The 17,782-nt window shown below is 62.3% G+C and overlaps 1 protein-coding gene across 8 annotated transcripts in view; it reads right to left on the bottom strand.

The window, feature by feature from the left end:
* The window catches only part of CROCC2 (ciliary rootlet coiled-coil, rootletin family member 2), a 76,971-nt gene extending 64,476 nt beyond the window's left edge, over positions 1 to 12,495 (bottom strand). For all 8 annotated transcript variants that reach the window (XM_061412902.1, XM_061412905.1, XM_061412899.1 and 5 more), the window contains exon 1: positions 12,228 to 12,495. In XM_061412902.1, the coding sequence (XP_061268886.1) occupies positions 12,228 to 12,305 (78 nt within the window). In that variant the 5' untranslated portion in view covers positions 12,306 to 12,495. The remainder of the gene's footprint in view (positions 1 to 12,227) is intronic.
* Between the last annotated feature and the right edge of the window lie 5,287 nt (positions 12,496 to 17,782).

Raw genomic sequence — 17,782 nt, 5'->3', positions numbered from 1 at the left:
AGACGTGTGCGCACGCTGGGTGGTGACAGATGACACGCGGGGCCTTGGAAGCTGGTGTGGTTTTCAAAGTGGAGCCAGGTTGCCTGGCTATTCACATAGAAGGGAACGCATGGTGGGCCCCACCTCACGCCACGCAGAGATGGGTTCAGGATAGATTGCGTGTCTAACTGTGAGTGTAACACAATAAAACCTTTAAGAGAAAGCGTGGAAGAACGTCTTTGTGACCTTGGAGTAGGCCCAGTGTGTTTCTTCAATAGGTCACGAGCAGCACGAACCTAAGGGGGAAAGTGGCAGGTGGTGCCTGAACTGCTGCTCAGAAGCACCGTCAGGAGGGCCAAAGGCGCCCAGGAGACATTTGCAGCGCACGCGTTCAATAAAGGGCCGCCTCCAGATTACGCGGTCAAACCCAGATCAATAATAAGCAGCGAAGGCGCCCCAGAGCACAGCTGGGCACGATGCAGAGCAGACCCCTCGCAGAAGGCGATGCCCACAGGGCCAGGAAACCAGGAGTGCGCTCAGCTCCACTGGTCGCTGGGTCAGTGGCGACCAGAGTCGTATGTGCTCTCCCTGTGCCTGCGTGGTGCTCGGTTGCTCGGTTGCTCGGTCGTGCCCGACTCTCTGTGACCCCCTGGACTGTAGCCCACCAGGCTCCTCTGCCCTTGGGATTCTCCAGGCAAGGGTACTGGAGTGGGTCGCCATACCCTCCTCCAGGGGATCTTCCTGACCCAGGGATTGAACCCAGGTCTCCTGCGGCTTCTGCACTGCAGGTGGATTCTTTACCCTTGAGCCACCGGCCAAGCCCTGTGATATCCCTGTATGTTCACCATAATGGCTGAATAGGAAAAGGACAGGAAATGCCAAGTGCTGGGGAGGATGTTGAGCTGTGCACTCAGGATGCCTGTATGTTTTTGTGTGCACGCAACACGCCAACCAGAGATGAAAAGGATATCCAGTGAGTTTTCATCACAAAGGCCAGTTTCCAGAATAGGGGCTTCTGCTCTCACTGCCACACTTTGAGGATGATGACTTTTCCAACCGGCCGCCTGTCCACCACACCCACCCACCCGCTCAACTGTCTACCACCATTTGTATGACGGTACCCACACGACTATCCCTTTATTCCTTCGTCCGCTAATCCTGAGCTCAGCAGACTCCATCTGCAGGCCAGATTCAGGCCTGCCAGTTGTTCGTAAGTAAAGCTTTCTGGGAAAATCACCCCACCCATTTGCACACACACTGTCCATGGCTGTCTTCATGCTCTAACATCAGAGGTGAGCTGTTGCTACAGAAACCTCATGATTTCCAAAGCCTATATATATATTTACCTAGAAATGAAGTTTATTTAATTGCTGGATAGAGAGTGGAGGGGTGGGCAGGCAGGGAATTGCTTTACGAAATGCTCCTGTGGAGAGTGGAGGAGCAGACTTGGTGCCTCGGTGATGTGGGGTCCAGCCCCATGACCGTCACCTGCCAGCCTTGGTTCCCCGCTCCCTCAAGGAAATTCCTACCTCACTGGTGGTGAGTTGGGGGGGCATGGGATACAGATGATGAGAACCATATGGCCACAGGACTGGAAAAGGTCAGTTTTCATTTCAATCACAAAGGCAATGCCAAAGAATGATCAAACTACCGCACAATTGCACTCATTTCACACACCAGCAAAGTAATGCTCAAAATCTGTCAAGCTAGGCTTCAACACTATGTGAACTGAGAACCTCCAGATATTCAAGCTGGATTTAGAAAAGGCAGACGAACCAAAGATCAAATTGCCAACATCCATTGGGTCATAGAAAAAGCAAGGGAATTCCAGAAGAACATCTACTGCTTCACTGACTATGCTAAAGCCTCTGATTGTGTGAATCACAACAAACTGTGGAAAATTCTTGGAGAGATGGGAATACCGGACCCACCTGACCTGCCTCCTGAGAAACCTGTATGCAGGTCAAGGAGCACCAGTTAGAACCGGACATGGAACAACAGACTGGTTCTAAATTTGGAAAGGAGTACGTCAGGGCTGTATATTGTCACCCTGCTTATTTAACTTCTATGCAGAGTACATCATGTGAAATGCCAGACTGGATGAAGGACAAGCTGGAATCAAGATTGCTGGGAGAAACATCAGTAACCTTAGATATGCAGATGATACCACTCTAACGGCAGAAAGTGAAGAGGAACTAAAGAGCCTCTTGATGAGGGTGAAAGAGGAGAGTGAAAAAGCTGGCTTAAAACTCAATATTCAAAAAACTAAGATCATGGCATCTGGTCCCATCACTTCATGGCAAATAGAAGGGGAAAAAGTGGAAACAGTGACAGATTTTATATTCTTGGGCTCCAAAATCACGGCAGACAGTGACTGAAGCCATGAAATTAAAAGACGCGTGCTCCTTGGAAGGTAAGTTGTGACAAACCTAGACACATATTAAAAAGCAGAGACATCACTTTCCAATAAAGGTCAGTCTAGTCAAAGCTATGGTTTTTCCCGTAGTCATGTATGGATGTGAGAGTTGGACCATAAAGAAGGCTGAGTGCCAAAGAATTGATGCTTTTGAACTGTGGTGTTAGAGAAGACTCTTGAGAGTCCCTTGGACTGCAAGGAGATCCAACCAGTCCATCTTAAGGGAAATCAGTTCTGAATATTCATTGGAAGCACTGATGATGAAGCTGAAGCTCCAGTACTTTGGCCACCTGCTACAAAGAGCCAATTCATTGGAAAAGACTCTGATGCTGGGAAAGATTGGAGGCGGGAGGAGAAGGGGAAGACAGAGGATGAGATGGTTTGATGGCATCATCGACTCAGTGAACATGAATTTGAGCAAGTTCCAGGAGTTGGTGAAGGACCAGGAAGCCTGGCGTGCTGCAGTCCATGGGGTCCCAAAGAGTCGGACACGACTTAGTGACAGAACAACACTAACTAAGTAGGTCAGCCAAACACAGAGCAACAAATATTGCCTGATTGCACCCGTACGAGGCCCTAGAGCAGTGCCATCCGTAGTGATAGAAAGCGGGACGGGCACCAGGGCCGGGGGTGGGTGGGGAGTCAGTGTTAATGGGAGCAGAGTTCAGTCTGGGGAGATGAAAAACTCCTGGAGACGCTGGTGGTGGTGCTTGCACGATGTGAGTGGACTTAATGCCATTGAACTGTGCGCTTTAAAGCGGTGAAAATGGTAAACTTTGTGTATATATAATTTACCACCATTTTTTTTTTCTGGAGAAGGCAATGGCAACCCCCTCCAGCATTCTTGCCTGGGAAATCCCACGGACAGAGGAGCCTGGTGGGCTACAGTCCATGGGGTCGCAAAGAGTTGAACGTGACTGAGCATGCACACACACGTATATATAATTTACTACAATTTTTTAAGTAAAATTTTTTTAAAAAAACAAAGGAGACTAAATCACTAAAGAAGAGCTAAACACATGTCTCAAAAATTGAGAAGAACAACAATCCAAAGAACTGAAAAGCAAAGGAAGAATAAACACACAAATCAATGAAACAGAAAACAAACACCATAAAGGGCACCCACAGCCAGCAGCATCAGCAGTGAAAACTGTCGATCGGGGGCGACTTACTCATCCAGGCCTGCCAGGGACTCGCTTGAACTTCACCCCAAAGTCCTGGGTCCCCAGGGACTCCTGGGTCTCAAACCCCCGGCACCGAGGGGCGGGAGATTGCCCTGCCTCGGACTTTCAGGCTTCAGAACGACAGCGAGAGGAAGTTAGGAACAACTTCGGGCAGCAAACTTGAAAACTGACATATAATGGACAAGTTCTTAGAAAACACCACGACTCAAAACGTAGTGCAAAAGAAAGAGTCTGAACCTTTCTGAGACTTCTGACGGAATTGGGTCTAGAATCACAGATCTTCCTCCCCAGGGCTCCTCTGTCCGTCGGCCGGCTTTGTCCACCTGCTCTGGTCCAGACCCTCAGAGAGTCCAGCTCTGAGTGTGGGTGGGGGGCTGGAAGGGGCTCAGGGAGAAGCTGGGGTGGGCAGCGGCTCTGGCTGCAGCGAGCGGGTGTCTGGGGCTCTGGGGGCGGGGGAGCCCCTTCAGGTCTTGTCCCACGCATGTGAGCCCTGTCCCCAGGCGGCGCCTTGCCTGGGCCCCTCGGTTTCTGTCTGCAGCCAGAGGGCTGGAGGAGCCATCTCTCCTGCCATCTGTCTGGGCCGCCTGTCTGGGTGCCTTTGGCGCCCGCCCGCCCGTCTGCTCGCCCACAAGTAATTGCCCTGAGATCTCAATCACTGCCATGCAGATGACAGGTGCTGGCGGGCGGGCTGTGCACACCTGCCAGGGCTCCCCACGGCTTTCAGATGAGAGCGTCCCGTGGACAGAGGGAGCTGGGCAGCCTCATGTGCCACGCACCGCTGCCCACTGCTGGACGTGGGCACCATCCTGTGTTTCTCCCTCAAACCAGCATGTAGCCACAGTGACTTCAGCTCTCAGGCTCTACTTTCCTGGACTCCCAAGGGGTGATAGGTTCCCCCTCCCAGTGAGGGGCTGCCTGCCTGGGGAACGGGGGTGTGAGCCGCCCTGCCTCCCCCGCCCCGCCCCTGCCTGGTTGCCAGCTCTCAGCGCGTCGGAGCACCGGCCTCACGGAGCCGGGCGGACAGTCCACCAGGGCCAGTGCGCTCGCCTTGTGCGTCAGCTGATTCAAATATCCTGCCGTTGCCCCTGCCCGTCCCGGGTGTGCACACACGGCCCCACTGTGTGATCTAATCATCAGCACAGCTGTGGGCCGGGACTCTTCCCTGGGGACCCGTCACCCCCTACAGCATAGTTCTGAGCTTCTAGTCACTGGGTTAATAAACGGCTGAGTCAGCTGGTTCCCAGGGGTTCACTGGGATCCTGGGGGTGAGGCAGGGTAGGGACGGGCTGGCTGTGGAGGCTGGAGCCAGGTGACAGCGGGGGTCGGGGTGCGGGGCTCTTAAGGGGCTGGGATGGCAGGGCTGGGCACTGGGCTGCAGGTCTGTAGTGAAGGGGGGGCGTCGGGGGTGACGCCCAGGTGCTGTGGTTTTTGTCACCCAGGTGGGGGCCATAAAGGGAGACAGAACCAGGACTTCTGGGCCTCAGGGAACAGACCCTAGGGCGGACCACACCCACAGCTGGGCCCACAGCTCTCCAGGAAGGCCCGCTGACTCCCACACTTTGCCACCAAGGCAGCAGTGAGCCAGACTGTTGGGGTGGGAGGGTCCTCTGTCTCCCCCACCCCCAGTGTGCAGGCAGCAGGCCCGGGGCGCAGAGAAGGGGGCTGGCTGCCCGAGTTCATACAGCACAGATCGGGGGGCTGGGGCTAGGCTCAGGTCCCCAGCCTCCAGTTCAGACTCTCCCCAGGCTCTGTCCTATTGGAGTCTGCACGTGTGTGCAGCTGTGTGTGTGCTCGTGTGTCTGTGTGTGCGCCTGCGTGTGTGCTCGTGTGTGTGTGTCCGTGTGTTCCTGTGTGTATGTGTACCTGTGTCTGTGTGTGTGCTCGTGTCTGTGTGTGCACCTGCGTGTGTGCTCGTGTGTGTGTGTCCGTGTATTCCTGTGTGTGTGTGTATGTGTGCCTGTGTCTGTGTGTGTGCTCGTGTCTGTGTGTGCAGCTGTGTGTACGCTCGTGTATGTGTGCGCGTGTGTTCCTGTGTGTGTGCTCGTGTGTGTGTGTACACCTGTGTGTGCTCGTGTCTGTGTGTGCACCTGTGTGTGCTCGTGTCTGTGTGTGCACCTGTGTGTGCTCGTGTGTGTGTGTGCACCTGTGTGTGCTCGTGTGTGTGTGTGCACCTGTGTGTGCTCGTGTCTGTGTGTGCAGCTGTGTGTGCTCGTGTGTGTGTGCGCGTGTGTTCCTGTGTCTGTGTGTGTACTCGTGTGTGTGTGTACACCTGTGTGTGCTCGTGTGTGTGTGTGCAGCTGTGTGCACGCTCGTGTGTGTGTGTCCGTGTATTCCTGTGTGTGTGTGTGTATGTGTGCTTGTGTCTGTGTGTGTGCTCGTGTGTGTGTGTGCACCTGTGTGTGCTCGTGTCTGTGTGTACACCTGTGTGTGCTCGTGTGTGTGTGTGCACCTGTGTGTGCTCGTGTGTGTGTGTGCACCTGTGTGTGCTCGTGTCTGTGTGTGCACCTGTGTGTGCTCGTGTGTGTGTGTGCAGCTGTGTGCACGCTCGTGTGTGTGTGCGCGTGTGTCCCTGTGTGTGTGTGTGTATGTGTGCCTGTGTCTGTGTGTGTGCTCGTGTCTGTGTGTGCTCCTGTGTGTACGCTCGTGTGTGTGTGTGCACCTGTGTGTGCTCGTGTGTGTGTGTGCACCTGTGTGTGCTCGTGTGTGTGTGTGCAGCTGTGTGCACGCTCGTGTGTGTGTGTCCGTGTATTCCTGTGTGTGTGTGTGTATGTGTGCTTGTGTCTGTGTGTGTGCTCGTGTGTGTGTGTGCACCTGTGTGTGCTCGTGTCTGTGTGTACACCTGTGTGTGCTCGTGTGTGTGTGTGCACCTGTGTGTGCTCGTGTGTGTGTGTGCACCTGTGTGTGCTCGTGTCTGTGTGTGCACCTGTGTGTGCTCGTGTGTGTGTGTGCAGCTGTGTGCACGCTCGTGTGTGTGTGCGCGTGTGTCCCTGTGTGTGTGTGTGTATGTGTGCCTGTGTCTGTGTGTGTGCTCGTGTCTGTGTGTGCTCCTGTGTGTACGCTCGTGTGTGTGTGTGCACCTGTGTGTGCTCGTGTGTGTGTGTGCACCTGTGTGTGCTCGTGTGTGTGTGTGCACCTGTGTGTGCTCGTGTCTGTGTGTGCACCTGTGTGTGCTCGTGTCTGTGTGTGCAGCTGTGTGCACGCTCGTGTGTGTGTGCGCGTGTGTCCCTGTGTGTGTGTGTGCACCTGTGTGTGCTCGTGTCTGTGTGTGCACCTGTGTGTGCTCGTGTGTGTGTGTGCACCTGTGTGTGCTCGTGTGTGTGTGTGCAGCTGTGTGCACGCTCGTGTGTGTGTGTGCGCCTGTGTGTGCTCGTGTCTGTGTGTGCGCCTGTGTGTGCTCGTGTGTGTGTGTGTCCCTGTGTCTGTGTGCACGCTCGTGTGTGTGTGCGCGTGTGTCCCTGCGTCTGTGTGTGCTCGTGTGTGTGTGCGCGTGTGTCCCTGTGTGTGTGTGCGCGTGTGTGTGCTCGTGTCTGTGTGTGCGCCTGTGTGCACGCTCGTGTGTGTGTGCGCGTGTGTCCCTGCGTCTGTGTGCACGCTCGTGTGTGTGTGCGCGTGTGTCCCTGTGTGTGTGTGCACCTGTGTGTGCTCGTGTCTGTGTGTGCGCCTGTGTGCACGCTCGTGTGTGTGTGCGCCTGTGTGTGCTCGTGTGTGTGTGTGCGCCTGTGTGTGCTCGTGTCTGTGTGTGCAGCTGTGTGTGCTCGTGTGTGTGTGTGCGCCTGTGTGTGCTCGTGTGTGTGTGTCTATGTGTTCCTGTGTCTGTGTGTGTGCTCGTGTGTGTGTGTGCACCTGTGTGTGCTCGTGTCTGTGTGCGCCTGTGTGTGCTCGTGTCTGTGTGTGCAGCTGTGTGCACGCTCGTGTGTGTGTGCGCGTGTGTCCCTGTGTGTGTGTGCACCTGTGTGTGCTCGTGTCTGTGTGTGCACCTGTGTGTGCTCGTGTGTGTGTGTGCACCTGTGTGTGCTCGTGTCTGTGTGTGCACCTGTGTGTGCTCGTGTCTGTGTGCGCCTGTGTGCACGCTCGTGTGTGTGTGCGCGTGTGTCCCTGTGTGTGTGTGCACCTGTGTGTGCTCGTGTCTGTGTGTACACCTGTGTGTGCTCGTGTGTGTGTGTGCACCTGTGCGTGCTCGTGTGTGTGTGCGCGTGTGTCCCTGCGTCTGTGTGCACGCTCGTGTGTGTGTGCGCGTGCGTCCCTGCGTCTGTGTCTGGGCGCGCGCTCTCTGTCTGCGCTGACCGCGTGTGCGTCTGTGTCTGGGCGCGCGCTCTCTGTGTGCGCTGACCGCGTGTGTGTGTGTGTCTGGGCGCGCGCTCTCTGTGTGCGCTGACCGCGTGTGTGTGTGTGTCTGGGCGCGCGCCCTCTGTGTGCGCTGACCGCGTGTGTGTGTGTGTCTGGGCGCGCGCCCTCTGTCTGCGCTGACCGCGTGTGTGTGTGTGTCTGGGCGCGCGCCCTCTGTGTGCGCTGACCGCGTGTGTGTGTGTGTCTGGGCGCGCGCCCTCTGTGTGCGCTGACCGCGTGTGTGTGTGTGTCTGGGCGCGCGCCCTCTGTCTGCGCTGACCGCGTGTGTGTGTGTGTCTGGGCGCGCTCTCTGTCTGCGCTGACCGCGTGTGTGTGTGTGTCTGGCGCGCGCTCTCTGTCTGCGCTGACCGCGTGTGTGTGTGTGTCTGGGCGCGCCCTCTGTCTGCGCTGACCGCGTGTGCGTCTGTGTCTGGGTGCGCCCTCTGTCTGCGCTGACCGCGTGTGTGTGTGTGTCTGGGCGCGCTCTCTGTCTGCGCTGACCGCGTGTGCGTCTGTGTCTGGGCGCGCTGTCTGTCTGCGCTGACCGCGTGTGCGTCTGTGTCTGGGCGCGCCCTCTGTCTGCGCTGACCGCGTGTGTGTGTGTGTCTGGGCGCGCGCCCTCTGTCTGCGCTGACCGCGTGTGTGTGTGTGTCTGGGCGCGCGCTCTCTGTGTGCGCTGACCGCGTGTGTGTGTGTGTCTGGGCGCGCGCCCTCTGTGTGCGCTGACCGCGTGTGTGTGTGTGTCTGGGCGCGCGCCCTCTGTCTGCGCTGACCGCGTGTGTGTGTGTGTCTGGCGCGCGCTCTCTGTCTGCGCTGACCGCGTGTGTGTGTGTGTCTGGGCGCGCCCTCTGTCTGCGCTGACCGCGTGTGCGTCTGTGTCTGGGCGCGCTGTCTGTCTGCGCTGACCGCGTGTGCGTCTGTGTCTGGGCGCGCCCTCTGTCTGCGCTGACCGCGTGTGCGTCTGTGTCTGGGCGCGCTGTCTGTCTGCGCTGACCGCGTGTGCGTTTGTGTCTGGGTGCGCCCTCTGTCTGCGCTGACCGCGTGTGTGTGTGTGTCTGGGCGCGCTCTCTGTCTGCGCTGACCGCGTGTGCGTCTGTGTCTGGGCGCGCTGTCTGTCTGCGCTGACCGCGTGTGCGTCTGTGTCTGGGCGCGCCCTCTGTCTGCGCTGACTGCGTGTGCGTCTGTGTCTGGGCGCGCGCTCTCTGTCTGCGCTGACCGCGTGTGTGTGTGTGTCTGGGCGCGCGCCCTCTGTCTGCGCTGACCGCGTGTGCGTCTGTGTCTGGGCGCGCGCCCTCTGTCTGCGCTGACCGCGTGTGCGTCTGTGTCTGGGCGCGCGCCCTCTGTCTGCGCTGACCGCGTGTGTGTGTGTGTGTGGCGCGCGCCCTCTGTCTGCGCTGACCGCGTGTGTGTGTGTGTCTGGCGCGCGCTCTCTGTCTGCGCTGACCGCGTGTGTGTGTGTGTCTGGGCGCGCCCTCTGTCTGCGCTGACCGCCCGTGTGTGTGTGCGCGTGTGTCCCTGCGTCTGTGTCTGGGCGCGCGCTCTCTGTCTGCGCTGACCGCGTGTGTGTGTGTGTCTGGCGCGCGCTCTCTGTCTGCGCTGACCGCGTGTGTGTGTGTGTCTGGGCGCGCCCTCTGTCTGCGCTGACCGCCCGTGTGTGTGTGCGCGTGTGTCCCTGCGTCTGTGTCTGGGCGCGCGCTCTCTGTCTGCGCTGACCGCGTGTGTGTGTGTGTCTGGGCGCGCCCTCTGTCTGCGCTGACCGCGTGTGTGTGTGTGTCTGGGCGCGCGCCCTCTGTCTGCGCTGACCGCGTGTGTGTGTGTGTCTGGGCGCGCCCTCTGTCTGCGCTGACCGCGTGTGCGTCTGTGTCTGGGCGCGCTGTCTGTCTGTGCTGACCGCGTGTGCGTCTGTGTCTGGGCGCGCCCTCTGTCTGCGCTGACCGCGTGTGCGTCTGTGTCTGGGCGCGCTGTCTGTCTGCGCTGACCGCGTGTGCGTCTGTGTCTGGGCGAGCCCTCTGTCTGCGCTGACCGCGTGTGTGTGTGTGTCTGGGCGCGCGCCCTCTGTCTGCGCTGACCGCGTGTGTGTGTGTGTCTGGGCGCGCCCTCTGTCTGCGCTGACCGCCCGTGTGTGTGTGCGCGTGTGTCCCTGCGTGTGTGTCTGGGCGCGCGCTCTGTGTCTGCGCTGACCGCGTGTGCGTCTGTGTCTGGGCGCGCGCTCTGTGTCTGCGCTGACCGCGTGTGCGTCTGTGTCTGGGCGCGCGCTCTGTGTCTGCGCTGACCGCGTGTGCGTCTGTGTCTGGGCGCGCGCTCTCTGTCTGCGCTGACCGCGTGTGTGTGTGTGTCTGGGCGCGCCCTCTGTCTGCGCTGACCGCGTGTGTGTGTGTGTCTGGGCGCGCTCTCTGTCTGCGCTGACCGCGTGTGCGTCTGTGTCTGGGCGCGCGCTCTGTCTGCGCTGACCGCGTGTGCGTCTGTGTCTGGGCGCGCGCTCTCTGTCTGCGCTGACCGCGTGTGCGTCTGTGTCTGGGCGCGCCCTCTGTCTGCGCTGACCGCGTGTGCGTCTGTGTCTGGGCGCGCGCTCTCTGTCTGCGCTGACCGCGTGTGTGTGTGTGTCTGGGCGCGCCCTCTGTCTGCGCTGACCGCCTGTGTGTGTGTGTCTGGGCGCGCGCTCTCTGTCTGCGCTGACCGCGTGTGTGTGTGTGTCTGGGCGCGCTCTCTGTCTGCGCTGACCGCGTGTGCGTCTGTGTCTGGGCGCGCGCTCTCTGTCTGCGCTGACCGCGTGTGCGTCTGTGTCTGGGCGCGCCCTCTGTCTGCGCTGACCGCGTGTGTGTGTGTGTCTGGGCGCGCCCTCTGTCTGCGCTGACCGCGTGTGTGTGTGTGTCTGGGCGCGCCCTCTGTCTGCGCTGACCGCGTGTGTGTGTGTGTCTGGGCGCGCCCTCTGTCTGCGCTGACCGCGTGTGTGTGTGTGTCTGGGCGCGCGCTCTCTGTCTGCGCTGACCGCGTGTGTGTGTGTGTCTGGGCGCGCGCTCTCTGTCTGCGCTGACCGCGTGTGCGTCTGTGTCTGGGCGCGCGCTCTCTGTCTGCGCTGACCGCGTGTGCGTCTGTGTCTGGGCGCGCCCTCTGTCTGCGCTGACCGCGTGTGTGTGTGTGTCTGGGCGCGCGCCCTCTGTCTGCGCTGACCGCGTGTGTGTGTGTGTCTGGGCGCGCCCTCTGTCTGCGCTGACCGCCTGTGTGTGTGTGTCTGGGCGCGCGCTCTCTGTCTGCGCTGACCGCGTGTGTGTGTGTGTCTGGGCGCGCTCTCTGTCTGCGCTGACCGCGTGTGCGTCTGTGTCTGGGCGCGCCCTCTGTCTGCGCTGACCGCGTGTGCGTCTGTGTCTGGGCGCGCCCTCTGTCTGCGCTGACCGCGTGTGCGTCTGTGTCTGGGCGCGCCCTCTGTCTGCGCTGACCGCGTGTGTGTGTGTGTCTGGGCGCGCTCTCTGTCTGCGCTGACCGCGTGTGTGTGTGTGTCTGGGCGCGCCCTCTGTCTGCGCTGACCGCGTGTGTGTGTGTGTCTGGGCGCGCTCTCTGTCTGCGCTGACCGCGTGTGTGTGTGTGTCTGGGCGCGCCCTCTGTCTGCGCTGACCGCGTGTGTGTGTGTGTCTGGGCGCGCGCCCTCTGTCTGCGCTGACCGCGTGTGTGTGTGTGTCTGGGCGCGCCCTCTGTCTGCGCTGACCGCCTGTGTGTGTGTGTCTGGGCGCGCGCTCTCTGTCTGCGCTGACCGCGTGTGTGTGTGTGTCTGGGCGCGCTCTCTGTCTGCGCTGACCGCGTGTGCGTCTGTGTCTGGGCGCGCCCTCTGTCTGCGCTGACCGCGTGTGCGTCTGTGTCTGGGCGAGCCCTCTGTCTGCGCTGACCGCGTGTGTGTGTGTGTCTGGGCGCGCTCTCTGTCTGCGCTGACCGCGTGTGTGTGTGTGTCTGGGCGCGCCCTCTGTCTGCGCTGACCGCGTGTGTGTGTGTGTCTGGGCGCGCTCTCTGTCTGCGCTGACCGCGTGTGCGTCTGTGTCTGGGCGCGCCCTCTGTCTGCGCTGACCGCGTGTGTGTGTGTGCGCGTGTGTCCCTGTGTGCGCCTGTGTGCACGCTCGTGTGTGTGTGCGCGTGTGTCCCTCTGTGTGCGCTGACCGCGTGTGCGTCTGTGTCTGGGCGCGCGCTCTCTGTCTGCGCTGACCGCGTGAGCACCTGGACAGTGCCCCTTGCAGCTGGGGAGCTGTGGCCCTTCCGAGCAGGGTCCCTTGCCTCCCAAGGGGCCTTCAGCCCCTGTGCCCAGGAGGGTGCTGGAGGGCGGCCACAGCACTGACCTTGATCACGGCGTCCAGCCCCAGCCGGGACCGCTCGGCGGAGTCCCCGTTGCCTGGCTCACTGGAGGCAGAACTCATCACGGGCTGGTGCACAGGACCCAAGAGAAAGCAGGGGCTCTGCGGCCCGAGACTCTCCTCCTGGACCCTGGCCGGGCCGGGACCTGCGTTTGTGTACCGGCCCTACACCCCGGCAGCACCTGGCTCCTCTGTCCTGGACGCCCAGCTGCCCCTCTGAGTTGGCAGGACAGTGTGGCTGACTGAACCCATAGGCGTTGCTGCAGCAACCATGACGCAGAGGGCTTGGTTTCCCTGGAAACAGGAGGGCGGCTCTGTTGCCATGGGGACCAAGGAACGCTGTTGTCCGGTAGTCGACTCCCTGGAGACCTGGAGACGCCCTAGGTGACGCTGTCTACCTGAGTGACCACATGGGGGAGGGGCTGGCCTCTCCCCCAGACTCCCACCCATGCAGGGAAGGGCCCTAGCCCTCTGCTGGGCAGTTGCTTGGGGGCCACACAGCAGGTGGGGAAGGCGTGCAGACCGCCAGTCCCTCCTGACTGAGGATCGTAAACCATGGCATTTTCCAAGCCTTTGCAAAGGGACTAGAGTTCAGTGGTGTGAGGCCTGTAATGGGTGGGCAGACTGAGCCTGCAGGGGGACCAGGGAGCCCTGGGTGTGTCTTCTGGAGGCTGGTCCCCTGGAGCCCTTTGGGGGACCTGCCCCGGGGTCGTGCGTGTCCCACTTGCCATGGGAGGTCCACCGCTCCCTCCCCTGCACCTTCCCGGGGCCACACGAGCGCGGGCAGCAGCTGACCCGTCAGGAGTGGTGATGGGTGAGGCCAGGAGCGGGGGGCTCAGGCCTGCTTCTGCCCCCAGGGAGGGGGCTCGGGGGCTTGGAGGGCGTGACCCTGCCCTCCGGGGAGGGTTCCTACCTGGGGGCTCAACATGGGGTGCTCAGGCAGGGGGAGGACGGGGGCTGCAGAGGTGGGTGTGACCGTCTGTGCAGACTACTCGGACGAGTCCAGACCAGACTTCACGGTCAGAAACGAGCCCAGCTGGTGAGCCTGGGTGGCTGGGGTTGTTCCTGCCCGTGCCCGGCCCCGCCTGACGCCCACCCCGGCCTGTTCTGCCCACTTGAAGCCTCGTGGTGGAGCAGAGCATGCAGAGGTCTGCGGTCCTCGCTCCCCCCAGCGTCCTCTCTTTGGAGACGCCTCTCTGGCTCCAGTGGCCATACCCTCAGGGCTCACAAGGGCCCTGTGGGCACCACCCAGGGCTTCCCTGCCTGGCGTCCATGCTGTGGCTTTAACCCGGGGCCATCAGTGGACCAGCAGGGCCCTCAGGTGGGGCTCAGCCCAGGGCCTGGGCACTGCCCCCAAGGAACGCTCTGGACCGAGTGGAGGGTGTTGTGGAGGTGCTCAGCATGTGGGCCCTGTGGGATGCGCCGGGGGCAGCGTGGGGTCGGGGAGGACCACAGCTGTCCTGACTCGCACACGCGGACCCGGCACCTCCCCCGGGCACTTGGAGGGAGTCCCCGGGCACTGAGGGCCGTGCTGTGGCCTTGGCTACCTCTCCCGGCCCAGCCCGCGGCCGCCCTGGCCCTGTGCGCTGTTCCCCCGTGGAAGCAGGGGCCTCACTGCATTCTCCTCGGCTCGCACTGCGTCTATGGCGACAGGTAGCCCACAGACTCCCCAGGGACAGTGCAGAGCCCCAGCCTCGCTGGGCCCATGAGTGGACGGGAACCACAAGATGAGGGGCAGGGAAGCAGAGGCAGAGCTGGCTGGCCTTGCCTGGCCCCGGGGGCCCCAGCATTTACCACCCTTGACCTAGACCCGTCCCGAGAGGATGGGACCTCAAACTCTCAGCGAAGTGCTGACTCCCCTGTGCTCAGGCCACTTCAGGCCCTGGGCAGCTGTGCAGCTGGTGGGGGCGTGCCAGCTGTGGATACGACGCGCAGCCCTGATGTGTCCTCTGAAGGAGACTCACAGCAGCCCTGGGGAGGGCGGGCGTCCCTGTCCCACCCTCGCGGCCTCAAGGCTGGCCCTGCTGTGATCGGCCAGGATCTGACTGGCTGGGCTCCTCCGTGACCCTGGGCCCCGGCTCTCGGGCCTCTTCACACCCCAGGCAGGCGAGTGCGGGATGGCCGGGGACTGCTCACGGCAGGAGTGGCTCCCCTGGCGGCTGGGACTCCGCCCACCCCGGTCTGCGGCCTCTGGGGCTGTGTCCCCTGCAGGTGCTGGACAGAAGCTGCCCTGAGAACCCTGCTGTGGCACCAAAATGCAGCCGAGTCCTGGACACTAGGGCACAGGCTTGGGCACCGGCCGGTACAGCTGACCCTCTGCTCTGAGTCGGTGCCTCTGGCCAGCCCGGCCCTCCATCCACGCTTAAGGCTGTGGGTGACGCACTGCGGGATCGGGGTACTTGTGGGAGGTTCAGGCTCAGGGGCACTGCCTGCCAGCCTCTCGGGGTCGCCCCGAGTGGCCCCGGACCCGTGCACTGTGGGAGACGGGCCTCAACCCTCCCGTCTCTGTGCAGCACGGGGGACCTCCCGTGACATGCAGGCCACTGCCCAGAGACCACGGGGGACTACCAGCCCTGGTTTTCTGGGGGGTGTCCAGCCGGGGGGAGGCCCCAGGAGCAGGGCCCGGCTGTGTTCATCCACTCAGAGGGCTGCCCGAGGGCGCTGCTGTGGGCAGGCTTGGGGGCTGGTCTTGGGGAAGGGGAGTAGGAGTGACTTGTGGCCTCGCCTTCCGACACCCGCGCTCATGGGCGGCGCAAGGAGACAGCCAGGTTTCTGCTACCTTTTTGTCACAACAAAAACACACTGAAAAGAAAAACAAGAACGACCCACACCCGCCTGCAGACCCGGAAGCAAATGCTTCCCCCGCCCCTGCGGCCAGGCACCTTCAGGAGAGAGCTGGTCGACTCCTGGGTCGGGCTGTGCCGATGACGCTGCGCCTAGGGGAGGGCTCGGAGGAGGAAATGGCCACCCGCTCCAGCGCTCTTGGCTGGAAATCCCGCGGGCGGAGAAGCCTGGCGGGCCACAGTCCACGCAGTCACAAAGAGTCGGATGCGAGTGAGCGACCGATACACGCTGGGGAGGGCTGTGGGCTGCGGGCTGGCCCTGGGCTGACTGACCGGCCTGGATGGGAGCTGGGCCGCCCTGGGCTACCCCGATGGCGGTCTTCCGCTCCCTGGGCCTGAGAGGGCATCTGCCCGGGCCCCTGTCTCACCTGCTGCTCCCCGCACCGTGATGGGCCCGCGGAGCCCCTCCTCTCCCCACAGGCCTTGCCCACCCCTGTCCATCTGTGCCTGCCCGGCTCCCTTCCCGCCTGGGACACCTTCATGGGTCAGCTGTCCACTGCCCTCTTGGTGGGGCGGGGGTTACCTTCCTGGGGACCGTTGCTGGTCACCTGCACGCCTGCTTCTCCTTGAGGGGTCCCAGTGTCCACAAGCACCCAGACGGCTCACCCCCTCAGGGCTCTGCAGCCCCCGCTGGACGGACGGACAGAGCCTCACACCCCAGCCTCACCCCCGCACCCGCTCGCACGGGCCTCTTGAGGCTCCTTCCGGACATGACGGCCTCCCCGGCTTCTCCATGAGCCTCAGGTTCAATTGGCCTGGCACCCCCTTGCACACCCAGTCCTGCGTGTTCCCTCGTGCTCACGCCAGAGCTGGGTAGCCTAGGAGGAGAGGCTGCAGCCAGGCAGCTGGCTGGCTCCTGGGGGCTGTTGGCTGCCCCTCCGCCCACTGTGCCCCTCCCGGCTACCCGCAGAGCCTCTGAGGCCGACGGGTGGTCAGGGGGACAGTGCCCGGGCCGCGAGCACCAGGGGTGGTGGCAGATCCTGCCACAGCATGGGGGATGCATTCAGGAGACCAGGCTCAGCTGAGGGCAGGGCACCCCTGCACGCGTCTGCCGTCCAGTCAGGTGGTGGCCGGTGATACGGGGTGTGGCGTGAATGGGCTGGAGCCGTGGGCATGTAGAGGAGGCAGGCCACGCCGGGTGAGGACGGGGACCAGAGCCCGGGTCTGATCCCGGCCATTCGGAGGCTGTCCAGGGTGACTGCTAGCGGTGTGCTTCGGGGGGCCTGGCTTCCCTTCTCTGCAAGCCCCTGGCCACCTGGGCTGTCCATCACCTGTGCTGAGCCCGTGTCGGGGCCGCCGTTCAGGAGCCTGTTCGGGGGGACGCATGCCCCTTCCAGCGCGCGTGGGAATTCCTGAAATATGTGCTCCCTCGCTGAGTTTCCCTGAGAGGCGGAAGCAACGCAAACACGCGGGCTGAACTGCCCTGCACCTCCCGCCCGCGGGGAGCTTATCAAACCCGCTGGGGCGCTGAGCATGCCTACTCCCCTGGCTCCCGTGCCTCTGCGCTGGGGTCTGTGGGTCGCTGGTCCCGGGGTCTGAGGCCTGCCGGGTGGGCACCCACTCCCCTCTCGTCTCTCCCTGCAGGGAGCTCACGTCCAGCTTCCCGGGACGTCTGCCCCATGGGCCCACAATCCCTCTTGTTGCCCAAGTGCCCGCTGTGTGAGCGCCTCTGGCCGCCGGCAGCCACCCTGGGTCGGGGAGCACGCTGAGGATGCCTGGTGGGGGTGTTGTCAGGGGCTGTCAGGGGACCAGCCTGCCTAAGCCGCTCGAGGGGACACAGGAGTGGTCAGGGGTCAGGCAGGCAGGGGCTGAGGCTTGGCCAGAGATGGAGGAGAAGGTTCCTGGGAGCGTGGACACAGGGATGACACCAGAGAGGCTCCCGGTCAGGTTTGTCTCCTGGAGGGCCAGCCCCGACAGCTCAGAGCCAGGGACCAGAGGCCTGGGGAGAGGTGGGCTGGGGTGGACAGTCTGCGGGGAGTGGGGGAGCAGATCCAGGACTCGCTGGGCAGAAGCGGGACTCCCCTGAGACCGGAGCGGGGCGGGGGGAGCCCTCTGCGGGAGGTTGGAGATGCACGTTGAGTTTGCTGGGTCCGAGGGGTCTGCCAGACCCTGGGGCACAGGGGCCTGGCTGTGGGGTGCCAGGATGGGCCTGGCTGTGGGGTGCCAGGAGCAGGGGCACCAGCAAAGGGTGAGGATGGGCACGGGGAGGGCGAGGAGCGTGCACGGCCAGCCTCCGGCCCTTCAGAGCTGCTGACCAGGAGCAGTGCTCCAGGCACGGCGGGGGCTGGTGCCCCGGGCGGGGAGGGCCCCTGCCCCAGGGTCCTCAGGGCGCAGAGCCCAAGGCAGCCCGTTGGGCATGGCATGGGCCTTCCCTTTGGCTCAAAGCTCTTGGCACTTTGGGTAGACAGGCGTCGCCAGGTCTCTGGGGCGAATTCAGGAGAGTGGTGAGATTCGTGGGAGGGTGACGCTGGAGCAATGTGAGAATCCTTGAGTCACAGACGGTGGCTCCAGATGCAGGCAGGACCCCGTGCCGAGGGTCAGGTCAGGGCGGAAGGGCCCCAGTGCGTCTCCCTGCAGCTGAGCATCCTCCTGGCAGGCAGATGAGCAGGGCACCAGGAGGGCTGCTAACAGTGAGGGCTTGAGCCCCCGGAGCTGCCCTGGGCTAACTGGGCTAACCGCGGAGGGCAGGGCCAGCTG

This window comes from Bos javanicus, chromosome 3 (genome assembly GCF_032452875.1).
Source record: "Bos javanicus breed banteng chromosome 3, ARS-OSU_banteng_1.0, whole genome shotgun sequence".
NCBI lineage: Eukaryota > Metazoa > Chordata > Mammalia > Artiodactyla > Bovidae > Bos > Bos javanicus.
Note: the sequence above shows the minus strand (reverse complement) of the source record. Positions and strands in the feature narration are given on the sequence as shown.